The following is a 19,618-nucleotide window of genomic DNA, read 5'->3' on the forward strand; positions in this document are numbered from 1 at the left end:
TTTCAACATTGACAAAACAGTAGTTACTTCATATAAAAAAGAGCATTAATAACATCTGAAGATGGTCACAGAGGCAAAAATCAATACGACCAGGATGAAACTCTACATCACAGTCTTCCAAGGACATAAGGTAGAAAAATGACATTTCACACAGCAATTACTAGAAAAGTACCCCTGAGTCATGTTTACACTTCCTTGTCTATTGCTGCAGACAGATGAGCCAGAGGATTGGCATTCCTTCCAAGAAATGGGGAAAGGAGATTTGGTGCAAGTGGCAGAGGCCTTGGTACTAGGCCTGACATTAAATCACCTCCCAGTCAGACGGACCATACAGCCCCCTTTTTTCATGCTTCGAGGCCAGTCTCTCGCTGATCTTGCACTGACTTCCACATGTGTATGTGACATCAAGAGCATTTCTTCCAGTGACTAGTCAGACACACAGGCCCACCTTTATCTCACCATGACGAGCAAGGCAAGACTTTACCATTCACAGGGAACATCATAAATAAGAAAGCAAACTGATGAACTCCAAAAGTGGAAACTAAGACACCTTCAGACTCGTTTTCAGAAGACCTGCAATAAATCTTGGGATCCAACAAAGCACACACCAAATCTCCATCAGCACCCTCCTCACACACAACACCAACACTCTTCTCAAACCCTTCACAGATGGCATAGTTTGTCGTCAACCTTCGTCACTTGCTTATAGACTCCACCCAAAGAAAACTTGCACACACAACTTCTGCTTACCACGGAAATATTTAGCTTCCCCCATATGCATGTAACAAGCGAAGTGTTTACTCCAGTAACATTTGAAGGAGGCACCTCTATGAAATCTTTCTCTTCACAGCTGTAAACATCAAAGGCACGTACTAGAGATGGGCACAGAACAGGGAAAGGAGCAAACATCTCTTCAGTTCTTCAACAGCCCCTCATGACAAGCTTTCATGACTCTCATCTCTTTCACAACTTGCATGGTGTTCTTGACTCTCATAATACTCAGGCACCTGACATCAAAGGGCCAGTTGCCCAGACCCTTTCTCGACAAATACAGCTTGGAAGCATACCAGGAATGGAGGGAGGGAAGTGCGTTACTCTGCAGGGTTCTCCAGCAGAGATTGGAGGCGGAACTTCAGACAAGGAGGAATCGCCCCACTCCTTAAAATCACGCATTGCACCACACAGCTGTGCCTCTTCTACCGTCAGATTTACATCTACTCCCCCTTACAGAACAGTTGGCTTGTCCCAAAACTCCCGTTATGGCACGTGCTGTAAGTACGTAATTATGGTATTCATTAAAAGCATCATGACAACCTGCAAAGTCAGGAGGATCCTCTGAGGCTTCACAATATAGAACAGGGAAAAGAGCAAACCCTATCTCTTCTGTCATTCACAGCTTCTCATGCACAGCTTGCACACTTCTCATCTCCAGCCATTCAGAACTTCCATGCTGTTCTTTGAGCCTCAAATTTGCAAGAACATCGCATCAAAAGATCAGTTCCCAAGAGCAGTACCCTGTAACAGGTAGCACGACAAGGCTATGGACGTGTACCAGGAGGGGAGATACTGTTTCAAGTCGAGGCACCTCTTCTACTATGTTTCAATCTCGTTTACACTACTTCCTCACCAGAAACAGGACAGAACACCAACTACCTTCTTCTCTCCGGCCCTCACACCACCTACAAGGCTGAGGAAACCTCCAGCAGCAAATGCCCTACACGAGCAAGAGGCAACCGACACACGGGGTCTCTCGGCACCAACCACTGCCCCGCCTCACCCGCACGCACGCAGGAACGGGACGGGCAGGCGGGCAGGCAGGCAGCGAGGCCGGAAAGGCAGCAAAGCGTCGGCAGAGGCACTCACCGGGGCAGCGGCGGGGTCCTCCCCGAGCAGCGGCGCGGGCTCGGCGGGCGGCGGGCGGGCCGGGAGGGTGTCGCAGCAGCTGCCGGCGGCCGACGAGCGGAGCTGGCTCTTGCGCGAGTCGGCCGTGAGCGACACGTCGTGCGAGTAGGAGCGCAGGAAGGCGCGGACGCCGTCGATGCCCACGAAGTGCGAGGCGGGCACGCCGCGCCACGCGCCGCTGCCCGCCGCCAGCAGCTGCGAGCGGCGCCAGCGCCGCAGGCGCAGCGCCAGCAGCAGCAGCAGGAAGGCGACGAAGAGGCACGACACGGCCGCCACGGCCACCACCAGCCAGCGCGTCAGCCTGCCGCCCGCCTCGCCCGGCGCCGCCGCAGCGCTGCCCAGCTCCGACACCAGCTCGGCCACGCTCTCGCCCAGCACCACCGTCAGCGTGGCCGTGGCCGACAGCGCCGGCCGCCCGTGGTCCTTCACCACCACCACCAGGCTCTGCCGCGCCGCGTCGCGGGCCAGCGGCGAGCGCGCCGTGCGCACCTCGCCGCTGTGCAGCCCCACGCGGAACAGCCCCGGCTCCGTCGCCTTCGCCAGCTCGTACGACAGCCACGCGTTCTGCCCCGCTCCGCGTCCACCGCCACCACCTTGGCCACCAGCGCCCCGGCCGCCGCCCAGCGCGGCGCCAGCTCCACGCCCGCCCAGCCCGCGCCCCGACGACGCCGGTGCCGGCGGCGGGTACAGCACCTGCGGCGCGTTGTCGTTCTCGTCCACGATCTCCAGCCGCACCGACACGTTGCTGCTCAGCGCCGGCGCGCCGCCGTCCTCCGCCCGCACCCACAGCCCCACCTCGCGCACCTCCTCGTAGTCGAACGACCGCAGCGCGTACAGCGCGCCCGTCTCCGCCTCCACCGACACGTACGACGACAGCGCCGCGCCCCGCACGCGACCCTCCCCCAGCCGGTACCGCACGCGCGCGTTCTGGCCCCAGTCCGCGTCCGTCGCCCGCACCCGCAGCACCAGCGCGCCCGCCGCGTTGTTCTCGGCCACGCGGGCGCTGTACCGCGCCTCCGCGAACACCGGCGCGTTGTCGTTCACGTCCAGCACGCGCAGCGCCACCACCGCGCTGCTCCGCAGCGACGGCGACCCGCCGTCCGCCGCCCGCACCGTCACGTTGTACTCCGACACCTCCTCCCGGTCCAGCTCCCGCGACGTCACCACGCGTAGTAGCTGCCTCCGAGCTCGCAGCGGAACGGGACGCCCCTCCAGCGAGCACCGCACTCCCGTTGGCCCCCGAGTCCCGGTCCTGCACGTGCAGCAGGGCCACCACCGTCCCGACGGAGGCGTCCTCCGAGATCTCGCTCAGTGCTGACCGACCGAAATTCGGGGCGCGTTGTCGTTCACGTCTGTCACCGTGATCGCGACTTTCGCCGTATCGAAAACCCCGCCGTCCTGCCTGCACCTCCAGTTCGTACGAGTCGCCTTCCTCGAAGTCCAGGCTCCGCACAGCGGATCGATCCCGTCTCGGCGTCCAGCTGGAAAATCTGCGAGGCTTTCTCGGTATTTTTCAGCGAGTATTTCACGTGCCCGTTCAGACCCTCGTCGGCGTCGGTGGCCGTGACGGTGACGAGGGTGGAGCCCACGGGCACGTCCTCCGCCACACGCACCGCGTACTCCGCCTGGCTGAACACGGGCGCGTTGTCGTTCGCGTCCAGCACCAACACGCGGATCCGCGCCGTGCCCGTCCGCGACGGCTCTCCGCCGTCGCTCGCCCTCAGCACCAGCTCGTGCAGCGCCGCCTCTCCCGGTCCAGCGCCTTCGCCAGCACCAGCTCGGGACGCTGAGCCCCGCCGGGACCCGCTGCACGGCCAGCGAGAAGTGATCGTCGCCGCTCAGCTCGTAGCTCTGCAGGGAATTCGGGCCAGAGTCCGGGTCGTGCGCGTCCAGGGGAAACCGACCCAGGGCGGTCGTCTCGCTTTCTCTCTCCTCTCTTTGAAGTGGGCGCGTTGTCGTTAATGTCCGTGATTTCCACTTCGATTCGTAAACCTGCATTTCCCCTCCACTATCACCTCACAGCGCAGCACGCATTGCTCACCACTCTCGCACAGCTGCTCTCTGTCGATCCTCTCCGCCGTCACCAAATGGCCCGTCTTCCCATGCAGACCGAAATACTGCGTCCTACCTTCGTAGACAACGCGGACGCCGCGGTCGCGGAGCGCCGGCAGCTGCAGCCCCAGGTCCTTGGCCACGTCGCCCACGAACGAGCCCTTCGGCAGCTCCTCGGGAACCGAGTAGCGCAGCTGCCCCCACGCCCCTCCCACGCCGCCACCAGCACGACCACAGCAGGGCTCGCTCCCGCCGGCCCCACCGCCTCCGCGCCGCGCACATCGCCGCCGCAACAACAACGGCACCGCACCGCCGCCGAACGCCGAGACGGATCTCGTTCCGGATCCTTCTTCTTCTCCCGGCCGCTGCCGCCGCCCCTCCGCCTCGCTGCCGCACGGCTCCGCACCGCGGGGACGATCGCACCCGACCGATCGCCCACCCGGCCAGCGACAGAGCGACCGAGCCGCGCCGCAGCGGGCGGGGCTGCCGCCAGCGCTCCGGCCTTCCTCTCGCTCCTCCTCGGTCAACAGCGGCGCCCGCAGCCTCCTCCCGGCACTGCACGCACCGAGCGCTGCCCGCCGGCGTCTCCCACCGGCAGCTCGCGCGGACAATTTGGATCGGTGCAAATGCACTTCATTCAAGTGCCTAATGCGTCATGCTGAGTGTTCACTTGTCCTGCTCGGTATGTTCTCAGAGCGTTAGAGACCTCTCCTGGTGAAATAGGCAGGCACAACAGCCATTGCAAAAAGTGGCTGATAAACCGAATTCCTCGGTTCAGTATTCCCTGTCAACGGAATCAACTAGATCCAAGCACTACTCTTCGGGAATAGGAGATCGAAAAATACAGACTCTAAAAAATACACAACGCGATTGATTTTATTGCGATCCCATTCTACACCTTCACCTGTGTATGAAAGATCAGGAACGGTAAAAGAGAGCGAAATACCATCCAGGATGGAAGAAAAACTGAGAAATATCTGCACAAAGAACTCGGAAAAAATCATACTTAGATAAAATGTATCAGTCCAATTAATGTTGCCACTTCTGCAGTAGCCTTCCGCCAAAAGCTGAGAGGGCACAAACAGGAGGAGGGGACTATTCACTGGGAGGAACTCGCTTGAAGTTCTCCATTCATAGAACCACAGACGCCTTTCATTTGGGAGTCCAATACCAAAACAGATTAACTAACGGATTTTTGTTCAGCTATCATTCAGGTGTAAGTGAAAAAAAAAATTCCACCACCAAGTGTCGACATGGTCATGCAAAATTACATGCACACGTCATTTAGAATTAGACAACCTCATTTTGCACTGTAAGGATCCGCCATCACTCTTCATACTCCCAACATTTCAGATACATCAAGTAGCTGAACCTGAACGTGTGATGAGCTAAAACTAGAGGTTCACCACAGCTGTATCGATTCATTCAGCACAAGTTGAATGGCAGAAACCTCCCCTGAGCCTACACACTGACAGCACATGAGACAGGCAGTGCAGGGTCGCACTTGGAAAAAAAAAAAAAACCCACGCTACAGAATCGTTCATGGAAAAATGATTGCACCATCGTTCATGAAAGGCACCACAGCCACAGCAGACAAACGAAGAGAACAGCCCGCTGCCCTCGGCAACACGTCATGAAAGGCTCAGAGACAAGGATGCGCGGGCGTACAGACCTGCGGTGCGTCGGGCTCCGCGGGCGGCTCTCCCGCCCGGCGCTGCTGCTGCTGCTGCTCGGGCTCCGCTTCCCGCAGGGCTCCCCGCCGACAGGCTCCTCGGCGGCCAGGCTGGGCAGCGGCGGCGGCAGCCAAGCGGCCTCGGCCACGGCGCGGCCCGGCGCCACGCACAGGTTGTAGGAGTAGGGCAAGGTGCCCTCGCAGAAGTCGGCCGGGAAGGCGGCGCCGGCCAGCGACAAGCGCTGCGCGCCCAGGCAGCGCAGCACGGCGGGCGGCCCGGCCCCGCAGCCGCGCCAGCACGGCCAGCGCCACGCTCAGCACCAACAGGGCGCACAGCAGCGCCAGCGCCAGCACCAGGTAGAACTGCAGCTCCGCCGCCGCCTCTCGCGCCGCCCGCTCGCTCAGCTCCGGCAGCGCCTCCTGCAAGCTCTCGGCCAGCACCACGTGCAGCGTGGCCGTGGCCGACAGCGCCGGCTGCCCGTGGTCCTTCACCACGGCCACCAGCCGCTGCTTCGCCGCGTCCCTCTCGGCCACGGCCCGCGCCGTGCGCACCTCGCCGCTGTGCAGCCCCACGCGGAACAGCGCCGGCTCCGCCGCCTGCACCAGCTCGTACGACAGCCCGTTGCGCCCCGCGTCCGCGTCCACCGCCACCACCTTGGCCACCAGGTACCCGGCCTCGGCCGACCGCGGCAACACCTCGAACGCCCCGGGGCCGCCTCCGCGCCCGCCGCCGGCCACAGCACCCGCGGCGCGTTGTCGTTGCGGTCCAGCACGAAGACGCGCACCGTCGCCGTCGAGCTCCGCGGCGGCGCCCCGCCGTCCTGCGCGCGCACCGCCACCGCGAACTCGCGGCACTCCTCGTAGTCCAACGCCCTGCGCGTACACCGCGCCGCTCCGCGCCTCCACCGACACGTACGCCGCCGCGCCCGCGCTGCCGCCCGCCAGCCAGTAGCTCACGCGCCCGTTCGCGCCCGCGTCCGCGTCCCGCGCGCGCACGCGCACCACCTCCGCGCCCGCCGCGTTGTTCTCGCCACGTACGCGCTGTACGCGGGCTCCTCGAACACCGGCGCGTTGTCGTTCACGTCCGACACCTCCACCACCAGCTCCGTCTGACTCCACAGCGACGGGCTGCCACGGTCCCTGGCCACCACCCGCACCCGGTGCTCGGCCGCCTGCTCCCGGTCCAGCGCGCTCGCCGTCACCACCTTGTACGACCCGCCCGACGACGCCACTATCGACAGCGGCGCCTCGCCCGACAGCTCGCACAACACCTGACCGTTCTCCCCGGAGTCCGGGTCGTTCACGTTCACCAGCGCCACCACCGTGCCGGGCGGCGCGTCCTCGGCCACCGGGCTTGACACTGACAAGATCGTGATTTCGGGCGCGTTGTCGTTCTCGTCGGTGACGTCTATCTGCACTTTGCAGTGCGCCACCAAACCGCCACCGTCCCTCGCCTCCAGTCCGAAGCTGTATTTACTCTTCTTCTCGAAATCCAGCGGACCCGCCGCCGCACCTCGCCGCTCTCGCTGTCGACGCTGAACAAGGCGCGGACGCCGTCCGGGACGTTGCCGAAGCAGTAGGAGACCCGCCGTTGGAACCCGCATCCGCATCCGTGGCTCGCACCAGCACCAGCGACCCCGCCGGCACGTTCTCCCGCACTCGCGCCTCGTAGACGCTTTTACTGAACGCGGGCGCGTTGTCGTTGGCGTCCGTCACGTTCACGCGGATCTGCACAGACCGGACCTCGCCGGCTCCCCGCCGTCCACCGCCGTCAGCACCAGCTGGAAGGAGCTCTGCTTCTCGCGGTCCAACGCTTTCCAGCACTAATTCCGGCTGCTTCTTTCCACCCGGGCTCTCCTTCACGGCCAGAGTGAAGGACGGGTTGGTAGCGAGCTGGTAAGTCAGCAGCGAGTTTTTGCCCACGTCCGCGTCTCGGGCCGACTCCAGCGGAAAACAGGCACCGGGTAGTGTCCATTCACCGATCTCGAGGTCCAGAGCAGCCTTGCTGAAGGCCGGCGAGTTGTCGTTGACGTCCTGGATGACCACCTCGACATCGAAAACGTTCAGCGGGTTCTCCACCAGCGCCTCGAAGCTGACGGAGCAGGACGCCGCCTCGCCGCACATCTCCTCCCGGTCCAGCCTCTCGCTCACGTACAGGTCGCCGCTGTCCCCGCTCACGCCGAAGTAGGGCTTCTCCGCGCTCAGCCGCAGCCTCCGCGCCGGCAGCTCGGCCGGGCTCAGCCCCAGTCCCGCGCCAGCGGCCCCACCAGCGACCCTCTGCCCAGCTCCTCGGGGATGGCGTAGCGGACCCGCTCCGGCGCCGCCCGGCAGCACAAGCCCAGCACCCGCCCAGCAGCACTCGCCCGCCTGCTCGCCGCCGCCTCCCACTCGCAGTCGCACTCGCCCTCGGGCTCTGCCTGCCCGCCATTCTGGGCAGCGCTCGCCGCGCTCCTCTCTCCTGCCGCTGCCCTCCCTCCCTCCCGGCCGCTCTCCGCAGCCGCCGCCGCCCGAGCGAGCAGCCTGCGGGGGCCGGACGCGGCGGCGGCTGCGGCTGCGGCTCCAGCGCGGCTCCGCGGCGGCCAACAGCGGCACCCGGAGGCGCCGCCGCGACACCGCAGCCGCCGGATGCCCGCGCTCCCGGGGGCCCGCGCTTCTCGCCGCTGCTCCGCGGATGCACCCAGATTCCGGGGCTCGCTGTTATTCCAGTCAGGAAGAGCAACTCCAAAGGCGTTTGAATCTGAGATACGCTGTCCGGGACTTTTAGGTCATCACCTTGATTCGCTATAAACAGTCCGTTGTAAATATTCGTGGCAGAGCAATAAACCAAGGAACTCAGCTGCTCTTAATAAAATCAAAACGGATTAATAATAACAATACACGAATTTATAGCCGCGGAAAACTTTATATTCAGTTCTTCTTTCCTTAACTGGCACGAATATCAAGAGAAAAAATATTCGACTTGGAGCCATGCATGAGTAATCAGCAACAGAATAAATCAAAAAGTCATTTCAGTACTTTAATGCCAGACCTCCAAAGGGTTTCCATCCTCTTTGCAATTCTCCCCTTTGCTCCTTTCAGTTTCTCAGTTTTTTCCTATCATTAATTTTTATTTTAGGGAGAAGAGCAGTTACACTGAGAAATCTATCACCCAAAATCTAATGCAAAGGTCTCTATGCTAATATAGCAGAATAATCTTTACTATCGCATTTCTGATTCACAAAACTTCCTTCTTTTTCACCTCCACACTTGAGGGACTAACAATGGGAAAGCCTAAAGCAGGTCGAGTCTTTGAAGAATTCAAGAATGGTTTGGGTTGGAAGACACTCTTAAGGATCATCTAGTACACCTCTCTGCCACAGGCAGGGACATCCTTCAAAAGATGACATGTCTCAAAGCCCCATCCAACCTGACATGGCACACTTCTGTGATGGCACATCCGTAACTTCTATGGGCAACCTGTTCCAGTGTCTCATCACCGTCTTTCATAAAATGTTTCTTCCTGATGTCCAATTGAAATCAACTGTCTCAGACTAAAACCATTGCCCCTTGCCTTATCTTACAGGCCACGGTAAAAACTGTTTCTTCATCTTTCTTATAAGCCCCATTTATATAATGAAAAGGCTCAAAAAGGTCTCCCCAGAGCCTTCTCTTCTCCAGGCTGAAGAACCTCAACTCTCTCAGCCCTTCTTCAGAGCAGATGTGACCATTTCTGTGGCCTTTCTCTGGACCTACTCTAACAGGTCCATGTCTAACAGGTCCAGCAGAGTAGAGAGGGAGAAAAAACCATGATACTTGTTATATGGCCCAGGATTTGCTTTCTGGGCAGCAAGTGTGAATTACCAGCTCACGTCCCATTTCTCACCCACTAGCACGCCCAAGTCCTTCTCCACAAGGCTGCTCTCAATCCATTCATCTCACAGTCTGTATTGAAAGCAGAGACTTCCCAGACTCAAGTGCAGGACCTTGCACTTGGCCTCATGTTGAACTTCATGAGGTTCACACAGCCCTGTCCTCCAGCCTCTCAAAATCCCTCTGGATGGCATCTCTTCCCTCCAGCAAATCAACTGCACAACTCAGCTTGGTGTTGTCTGCAAACTTGCTGAGGGTGCACTCAATCCCTCTATTTATGAAGATACTAAATAGTACTGCTCCTAGTACGGAGCCCTGAGGAACACCGCACATTATTGGCTTCCACTTGGACATTGAGTCATTGACGAGAACTCTTTGAATGCAGGTATCCAGCAGGTCCTCAATCCATCTAACAGTCCATCTGTCAAACCTGTATCTCTCCAACCAAACAACCAGCATGTTTAGAGAGACCCTGTTGGAGACACCTTGCACATTTCTGACCAGAGACCCTAGTCTGTTTGTGGAAACCTTGGCTGGGCTGGGTGTCCTCTGCACTGTGAGGACTGCACTAGAGACAGTTTGTGCCTCTCAGAATTGGCAAAAACATATCACAAGAGGATAATGCACTATGATTCCATCAAGAAGGGAGGGACATTTTTCAGCTCACCAACATTCTGAGGAGAAACAGGATTCTAGAAAACACAAATGATAAAAGGCTAAAGTAAAATAAGAGTGGATATCCAACACAGAATGTGGCACAAAACTAATGGCTTCAGAGGAATCTCCTCCCTTCTTCCATCACACCCACAGAGATGCCACTTTTACTAAGGTCAGTAACAGACAGTAACAGAACACAGACACCCTCACAGCTCCTGCCTTTCACACCTGCTGCTGCAAGAGTAAAAGGCACTAACACACAACACATTGTAAATGAAGCTGTAACAAAAACATAAATGAGACAAGCAAGGCAAGGAAGATTTAGAAGAGAAAATGTTGTCAAAGGAAACTCACCGGGAGGACGTCTCAGTCTTCACTGCAGGTTGAAGTTTATTCCCCAGAGCACCAGGAAGACATTGAGGTCTCAAGGTGCAAGTGCAACCCCAAAGTGTTGCTCTGGACTATGTAGTAAGGGGTTTCACTTTAAGAAATACTCATCAGCTCATGTGGCCTGCTCATCTCCAACAAATACAAAACCGTATATTTATACACCTTATTATGGGCCTCTATCTCAAGCCGAGTCTTCTGAGAAATTTCAACAGTTATGTATCATTTTCCTCATCAAAAAATTCTGTCTCAGGTGGCTGAAGTTACGTATTTGCTGCAAACCAACACTACTGGTTTCAAATCCAAAAGCACTGTCCAGAAATGGGGGAAATTAACACCAACCTTTCAGGAAACAAAGGTCTGAAAGAAACTCTAATTACAACTCTGAAGAAACTCTACATTGCAACGATCCAGGGAGGTAGACATCGATAAAGATTTCACACAGGGATTATAAGCCGTTCTACACATGCATCATCATTCTACATCCACAGTTATTCTGCTAATACTTTATGACTGGCAGACCAGCATTGCCTTCAAGGACTGGGAAATCAGGATCACAGCATGGATGGCACAGGCCTTGGCACCAGGCAGGAAATCAAACCATTGCTCAGTCACATTAACCCACCTATTTTCCCAGATCAAAGCCAGGCTCTCACCCTCCTTCCTCTGCACTCTCTGCTCTTACATGGAACCATGGACAATACCCAAATTTTGGTCACTTGTCAGCCACTGGCGAAAGAGCATTCCAGTCTGTGACATCACAAGGAAACGGAAGTAGATCACAGTGTTTGTCTTGGCAGCTGAAAACCTCCAAGACACAGATAGAAACTGCTCCCCTAGCCTCATTATTTGAACACATCACTGTTTTTAAGGACTGTCAGTCAAATAGGCCCAGTTTCAGAACATGAGAAGAAACAAGGAAGGAATGGGAAAACTACAGAAGTGAAGGCATTCTAGCTTAACATTACACATTATGTCAGCTGTAGCAGAGAGACAAGAAGAGTATCTAGTTTGTAAAAAGTAGACTGGAGGATCCCACCACAGTTCACACCAATGGCCATAGGCACAGTTCTCCAAGGAATTTCTTTGGACCAGAAGAAAAGGAAAAAACCCAGGACCACAACTATGTTACCCATAGAGCAACTAGGAGAAACAGAACATTTCCACCTACCTTTTAGACATTTGAAGTTTTACCACAGTGAACTCTTCCACCTGCCCTGTCTCTTTGCACACAGAATGCTTCAGGGTGCTAAAACATCTGTAAGAGGTACTTAACTGTGCAGACAGACATCACTGAAAAAAGTTGCACGTGCAACTTCTCTTTATGGAGACTAAGGATCACAATGTGGACGCACACATAGAGACTTCTCTGCCCATTGCACTCTTTTCAAGAAACATAAATTGTTCCAAAGGGCCCTGGCAATAACGCAGCTCAGTTAAAGACTCAGTCAACAAAATATCAGCTCAAAAACACCATCATGCACTTGGGCAATTGGCAAGATACATGACTCTGCAGACTTTAATACAATCTTTACATCTACATCCAAGAACTACCATTCACAGGAAAAGCTGTATCTGACATGACAGTGATATAATGAGTAACTTCCTCACACATACATCAAATAACGGGCCCCTAAACCATCAAATTCCTGCACAAAATACCCTCCCATCTCCTTCATTTACACCAAGTTCAACAATGACAAAGCATCAGCAGTTACTTCATATAAGCAAGAGCCATTAAACACATCTGAAGGTTGGCCAAGGCTGGCACAAGCTTAATACAACCAGGATGACACTCTATAACACAGTCTTAATAGGACATAAGGGTGGAAAAGTGAGGTTTCACACATCAATTAAGACGCCTGAGTCATGTTTGCACTTCCATGCTATCGGTTGCAGACAGATGAGCCAGAGGACTGGTATCCCTTTCAGGAAACAGGAGAAGAGAGCTTGGTGTAATTGGAAGAGGCCTTGGCACTAGGCATGATATTAAAGCACCTCCCAGCCAGAGGGAGCATACAACTCCCTCTTTTCCTGCTTTAAGACCAGTGTCTTGCTGATCTTGCACTGACTTCTCACCATGCCTACGTGACAATCGAGCATTTCTTCCAGCAACATTGTCAGACACACAGAGGACCCCCTTTACGTCATCATGACAGGCAAGGCAAGACTTCATTCATGGGGAATATCATACAACAGGAAAGCAAACCAGTGTACTGACAAAAATCCCAAAATATGACACCTTCAGACAACCAGCAATAAACCTTGGGAACCAACAAAACACATGCCATGGCTCCACCAGCACCTCCTCACACACGGCATCACCAAAACTCTTCACAAACCCTTCACTGACTGCATAGTTATCATTGATCATCATGTTTTGCAGATACACTCCACTCAAAGAGGTCTTGCACAGACACCTTCTCTTTACCGTGGAGAACATTTGGCTTCTCACATGTGCATGTGACAAGCAAGGGTGTTTCTTCCAGCAGTATTTAAGGAAACTATGAAATGTTTTGTCTTTACACTTGTAACCACTAAGGACATGCACAAGGCAGCCAGGCACACGTAACAGGTGGATATTCCACAATTTATCACAGAACAGCCGTCTTCAGATCACTGCAACGAGCCAGGCAAGCAGTTAACACCTGCAGAATGGAAGGGATCAGAACATACTCTTCTAGACTGTGGCACTTAGAGTAGGTACATCATGAGGTACTGAGTAGGCAATGAATATGCTCTTCCCAAAGCTCCCATTATGTCATCTGTCCTAAGTATATAATCACGATGGTACTCAAGAATTGACGACGACCTGCAAACACATAAAAGGAACCTGCCGGGGTTCCCACTACAGCTGAAGTAATGTGTCTTCGAGTCAAACTTCTCTGGGAAGTTCTTTGACTAGTATGAAAGCAAACGATATCAAAGAGACAGTTGTCCAGACCCTTTCTCTATAGCATGCACGATTAGAAGCCTTGGAAGCATACCACGAAGGGAGGTTCCTTGCTTTCAATAGTTATCCAGCAGAGACTGGGGGTGGAACTTCAGACAGGGAGGAATCTCCCTCCTCCCTAAAACACATGCACTGCTCCACAAAGATGTGCCCCTTCTACTAGGGTCAACTATACATCTACTTCCACCACAACAAACAGGACAGAACAACAAGAACAACAAGTACAAACAACGCTCTCAGTTTCAAATGTGAAAGCACTGTCCAGAAATGGGGGAAACGAATCATGGCCTTCCAGGAAACAAAGGCCTGAAAGAAACTCTAATTACAACTCTGAGAAACTCTCCATCGCAATGTCGCAGAGACACAGAGATAGATAAAGGAGATTTCACACAGGAATTATAAGCCGTTATACACATAGATCATCGTACTACATCTACGTTTATTTGGGAAACACTTTATGAGTGGAGGACTACCATTGCCTTCCAGGATTGAGAATCCAGGATCAGAATATGAAAGGCACAGGCCTTGGCACCAGGCAGGAAATCAAACCATTGCTCAGCCAAAGCAGTGACCCACCTGTTTTCCCAGTTCAAAGCCAGCCTCTCACCCTCCTTCTTCTGCATTCTCTGATCTTACATTGAACCATGGACAATACCCAGATTTTGTCTGTATGTCAGCCACAGGTGAAAGAGCATTTCAGTCTGTGATATTGCAGTGGAACTGAAGTAGATCAAAGTCTTTATCTTGGCAGCTGAACACTTTCAAGGTATCGATGGAAACTGTTCCCCAGCCTCATCATTTGAACACATCTCCACTTTTAAGGACAGAAACCTACAGAAGTGAAGGCATCCTAGTTTAACATTACACATTATGTCAATTGTAGCAGAGAGACAAGAAGAGTATCTAGCTGGCAAAAAGTAGATGGGAGGACCCCAACCAGAGTTCACACCAACGACCATAGCCACAGTTCTCCAAGGAATTTCTTCGTACAAGAAGAAAAGGATAAAACACAGGGCCACAACTATGGGACCCATAGAACAACTGGGAGAAACAGAACACTTCTACCTACCTTTCAGACATTTGAAATTTTACCACAGTGAACTCTTCCACCTGCCCTGTCTCTGTAAACACAGAAGGCTTCAACATGCCCAAACATTACGCAAGAGGGAATTAAATTTCCAGACAGACATCATTGAAGAAATGTGCACATGCAGCTTCTCCTTATGGAGAACAAGGATCACACCGTGGAAGCACGCATAGAGACTTCTCTGCCCCTCACACTCTTTTCGAGAAAATAAATTGTTCTAAAAGGCATAGGCAATAATGTAGCTGGTTAACAGTAAGACTCAGTCAACCAAGTATCAGCTCAAAGACACCATCATACACACGGGGAATTCACAAGATACATGACTCTGCAAACATTATTGCAATCTTTACATCGACATCCAAGAACTACCACTCACAGGAAAAGCTGTATGACAGTGCATATAATGAGTCACTTCCTTGCACATACGTCAAATACCAGGCCCCTAATCCTTCAAATTACTGAGCAAAATACCCTCTCATCTCCTTCATTTACAACAATTCAACAATGACAAAGCATCAGCAGATACTTCATGTAAGCAACACCATTAAACACATCTGAAGCCTGGCAAGGCTGGCACAAGCTTAATACGACCAGGAAGAAAACTCTACATCACAGTCTTCTAAGGACAGAAGGTGGAATAATGAGGTGTCACAAACAATTTCTAGAAACGGGACCCCTGAGTCATGTTTGCACTTCCATGGCTATACTTGCAGACAGATGAGCCAGAGGTTGGCATCCCTGTGCAGAACCCGGGAGAAGAGGGCTTGATGTAACTGGCAGAGGTCTTGGCAACAGGCATGATATTAAAGCACATCCTAGTCAGATGTCATGACTGATGACTATAATCATGACTCTCACTGTTTCACAATCTGCACGGTGTTTTTGACACTCATAATAGTCAAAGGCCTGATATCAAAGGGCAGTTGCCCAGACCCTTTCTCTACATATGCATCACTTCAGACAAGGAGGAATCTCCCCCTCCCTAAAACACATGAACTGTTCCACACACCTGCGCTGCGTCTCCTATGGTCAAATTACATCTACTCACCCTATCGGCACGCAGGAGGAAAGAGACAGGAAGGAGCAGGTTGATCGTCATTTTGCAGATAGACTCCACTCAAAGAAACTGCACAGACACTTCTTCTTACCGTGGACAACATTTGACTTATCACATACATCTCTTCTAAGCTGTGGCACTTAGAGTAGGTCATCATTAGGTATTGAGTACATAATTAATATGCTCTTTCCAAAGCTCCCATATGTCATCTATTGTAAGAACCTAATCAAGCTATTAGTCAAGAATTGGCAACGACCTGCAAACACACAGGATGAACCTCCAGGACTCCAACTACAGCTGCAGTATTAAGTGTTCTAGTCAAACTTCTTTGGAAGTACCTACCTCTCTCCGTCTTCCACACCACCTACAAGGCTGAGGAAACCTCCAGCAGCAAATGCAGTTTGCAGTTTGTTCTGTAACAAGCAGCACGATAGGCTATGGATGTATACCAGGATCTCCCGATAGTTTAAAGTCGAGGCACTCTTCTACTATGTTTCAATCTCGTTTACATCTACTTCCTCCACCAGAAACAGGACAGAACACCAATACCTTCCTCTTCCTGCCTTCCACAGCACCTACAAGGCTGAGGAAACCTCCCGCAGCAAATGCCCTACACGAGCAAGAGGCACCGACACACGGGGTCTCTCGGCACCAACCACTGCCCCGCCTCACCCGCACGCACGCAGGAACGGGACGGGCAGGAGCGGGCAGGCAGGCAGCGAGGCCGGAAAGGCAGCAAAGCGTCGGCAGAGGCACTCACCGGGGCAGCGGCGGGGTCCTCCCCGAGCAGCGGCGCGGGCTCGGCGGGCGGCGGGGCGGGCCGGGAGGGTGTCGCAGCAGCTGCCGGCGGCCGACGAGCGGAGCTGGCTCTTGCGCGAGTCGGCCGTGAGCGACACGTCGTGCGAGTAGGAGCGCAGGAAGGCGCGGACGCCGTCGATGCCCACGAAGTGCGAGGCGGGCACGCCGCGCCACGCGCCGCTGCCCGCCGCCAGCAGCTGCGAGCGGCGCCAGCGCGCAGGCGCAGCGCCAGCAGCAGCAGCAGGAAGGCGACGAAGAGGCACGACACGGCCGCCACGGCCACCACCAGCCAGCGCGTCAGCCTGCCGCCCGCCTCGCCCGGCGCCGCCGCAGCGCTGCCCAGCTCCGACACCAGCTCGGCCACGCTCTCGCCCAGCACCACCGTCAGCGTGGCCGTGGCCGACAGCGCCGGCCGCCCGTGGTCCTTCACCACCCCACCAGGCTCTGCCGCGCCGCGTCGCGGGCCAGCGGCGAGCGCGCCGTGCGCACCTCGCCGCTGTGCAGCCCCACGCGGAACAGCCCCGGCTCCGTCGCCTTCGCCAGCTCGTACGACAGCCACGCGTTCTGCCCCGCGTCCGCGTCCACCGCCACCACCTTGGCCACCAGCGCCCCGGCCGCCGCCCAGCGCGGCGCCAGCTCCACGCCCGCCCAGCCCGCGCCCGACGACGACGACGCCGGTGCCGGCGGCGGGTACAGCACCTGCGGCGCGTTGTCGTTCTCGTCCACGATCTCCAGCCGCACCGACACGTTGCTGCTCAGCGCCGGCGCGCCGCCGTCCTCCGCCCGCACCCACAGCCCCACCTCGCGCACCTCCTCGTAGTCGAACGACCGCAGCGCGTACAGCGCGCCGTCTCCGCCTCCACCGACACGTACGACGACAGCGCCGCGCCCCGCACGCGACCCTCCCCAGCCGGTACCGCACGCGCGCGTTCTGGCCCCAGTCGCGTCCGTCGCCCGCACCGCAGCACCAGCGCGCCCGCCGCGTTGTTCTCGGCCACGCGGGCGCTGTACCGCGCCTCCGCGAACACCGGCGCGTTGTCGTTCACGTCCAGCACGCGCAGCGCCACCACCGCGCTGCTCCGCAGCGACGGCGACCCGCCGTCCGCCGCCGCACCGTCACGTTGTACTCGACACCTCCTCCCGGTCAGCTCCCGCGACGTCACCACGGGTAGTCCTCAAACGACTTCTCCAGACGGAATGGGACGCCCCCGTCCAGCGAGCACCGCACCTCCGTTGGCCCCCGAGTCCCGGTCCTGCACGTGCAGCAGGGCCACCACAGTGCCGTGCGGGGCGTCCTCCGAGATCTCGCTCAGCGCTGAAGACACTGTGAGCTCGGGCGCGTTGTCGTTCACGTCTGTCACCGTGATCGTGACTTTCGCCGTATCGGAAAGACCTCCGCCATCCCGCGCCTGCACCTCCAGTTCGTACGAGTCGCCTTCCTCGAAGTCCAGGCTCCGCACGAGCGTTATCGATCCCGTCTCGGCGTCCAGCTGGAAAATCTCCGACGCCATGTCCGATACTTTATTCAGCGAGTATTTCACGTGCCCGTTCAGACCCTCGTCGGCGTCGGTGGCCGTGACGGTGACGAGGGTGGAGCCCACGGGCACGTCCTCCTCCACACGCACCGCGTACTCCGCCTGGCTGAACACGGGCGCGTTGTCGTTCGCATCCAGCACCAACACGCGGATCCGCGCCGTGCCCGTCCGCGACGGCTCTCCGCCGTCGCTCGCCCTCAGCACCAGCTCGTGCAGCGCCGCCTCCTCCCGGTCCAGCGCCTTCGCCAGCACCAGCTCGGGACGCTGAGCCCCGCCGGGACCCGTCTGCACGGCCAGCGAGAAGTGATCGTCGCCGCTCAGCTCGTAGCTCTGCAGGGAATTGGGTCCCCAGTCCGGGTCGTGAGCCCTGGCAAGGGGAAACCGCGAACCCGGGGCGGTCGTCTTTATCCTCTCCTCCAGCTCAACTTCTTTGAAGGTGGGCGCGTTGTCGTTTATGTCCGTGATTTCCACTTCGATTCCATAAACCTGCATTTCTCCCTCCACTATCACCTCACAGCGCAGCACGCATGGCTCCACCAGCCGGCACAGCTGCTCTCTGTCGATCCTCTCCGCCGTCACCAAATGGCCCGTCTTCCCATGCAGACCGAAATACTGCGTCCTACCTCTGTCCAGGATGCGGACGCCGCGGTCGCGGAGCGCCGGCTGCAGCCCCAGGTCCTTGGCCACGTCGCCCACGAACGAGCCTTCGGCAGCTCCTCGGGAACCGAGTAGCGCAGCTGCCCCACGCCGCCTCCCACGCCGCCACCAGCACGACCCACAGCAGGCTCGCTCCCGCCGGCCCCACCGCCTCCGCGCCGCGCACATCGCCGCCGCAACACCAACGGCACCGCACCGCCGCCGAACGCTGACACGGATCCCTCTTCGTCTCTTTTCCGGCTCCTGCCGCGTCTCGCCGCTCCGGCCGCTGCCGCCGGCCCCTCCGCCTCGCTGCCGCACGGCTCCGCACCGGGGTACGATCGCACACCGACCGATCGCCGACCGGCCAGCGATAGAGCGACCGAGCCGCGCCGCAGCGGGCGGGGCTGCTCCAGCGCTCCGGCCTTCCTCTCGCTCCTCCTCGGTCAACAGCGGCCCGCAGCCTCCTCCCGGCACTGCACGCACCGAGCGCTGCCGAGCGCTGCCCGCCGGGCGTCTCCCACCGGCATCTCGCGGGGACGGCACCGGCGGGGATGTCCTTCGAAGCGTCTTCTCCACCCGATCGCTGCTTTGATGATCGAGGCCATCCCGACCAGAAGGCAGGCAGAGGCCTCCCGTTGCCGCCGTGTTTCTACCGCACGGGAAAAATGATTTGGGAGATATATGTAAAGTAAAATATGACGTGTAGAATACTACGAGACCTATACCATTGGTCCGATATAGCAATCCACATCACGAATTGCGCAACTTTTGTAGCAGTCGTGCTTGAATTAGTTAATTCCCGCATCTTGACCAATAGAACAAAGCAGCAAAGATGATCCTCCCTCAAATGGAGACCGGTGATTTCCTGCATTGGCATTTCTCTCAGCCGTTCTTTACTTGAACGGTGCCTGTTGTTTCTACTTAATTAAAAAAGTATGACTTGCTAATGGCGACATGTATGAACTATTTTTTTTTTTTTTAATAATATGACGTGCAGAATATTAGTGGGTTTAGTCTATTAGTCCAAAAG

At 56.2% G+C, this 19,618-nt stretch overlaps 2 protein-coding genes across 2 annotated transcripts; both read right to left on the reverse strand.

The window, feature by feature from the left end:
- Positions 1–1,773: 1,773 nt before the first annotated feature.
- LOC147527667 (uncharacterized) lies at positions 1,774–15,658 on the reverse strand. The gene is given in 22 exon segments (XM_086621847.1): positions 1,774–2,474; positions 2,477–2,546; positions 2,548–3,130; positions 3,132–3,222; positions 3,225–3,301; positions 3,303–3,359; positions 3,361–3,646; positions 3,649–3,708; positions 3,711–3,844; positions 3,846–3,893; positions 3,895–4,509; positions 5,627–5,865; positions 5,867–6,340; positions 6,343–6,502; positions 6,504–6,657; positions 6,660–7,136; positions 7,139–7,213; positions 7,216–7,365; positions 7,368–7,438; positions 7,440–7,872; positions 7,875–8,373; positions 15,608–15,658. Coding segments are annotated over 22 exon segments (5,505 nt in total).
- A 626-nt stretch (positions 15,659–16,284) lies between these two features.
- Positions 16,285–19,393, reverse strand: LOC104371471 (protocadherin gamma-A12). Its single transcript, XM_086621848.1, is given in 8 exon segments — positions 16,285–16,631; positions 16,634–16,849; positions 16,852–17,265; positions 17,268–17,582; positions 17,585–17,643; positions 17,645–18,659; positions 18,662–19,023; positions 19,314–19,393. Coding segments are annotated over 8 exon segments (2,808 nt in total).
- Positions 19,394–19,618: the final 225 nt, after the last annotated feature.

The sequence above is a fragment of the Tauraco erythrolophus genome, chromosome 16, assembly GCF_009769465.1.
Source record: "Tauraco erythrolophus isolate bTauEry1 chromosome 16, bTauEry1.pri, whole genome shotgun sequence".
In the NCBI taxonomy this organism is placed as follows: Eukaryota; Metazoa; Chordata; class Aves; order Musophagiformes; family Musophagidae; genus Tauraco; species Tauraco erythrolophus.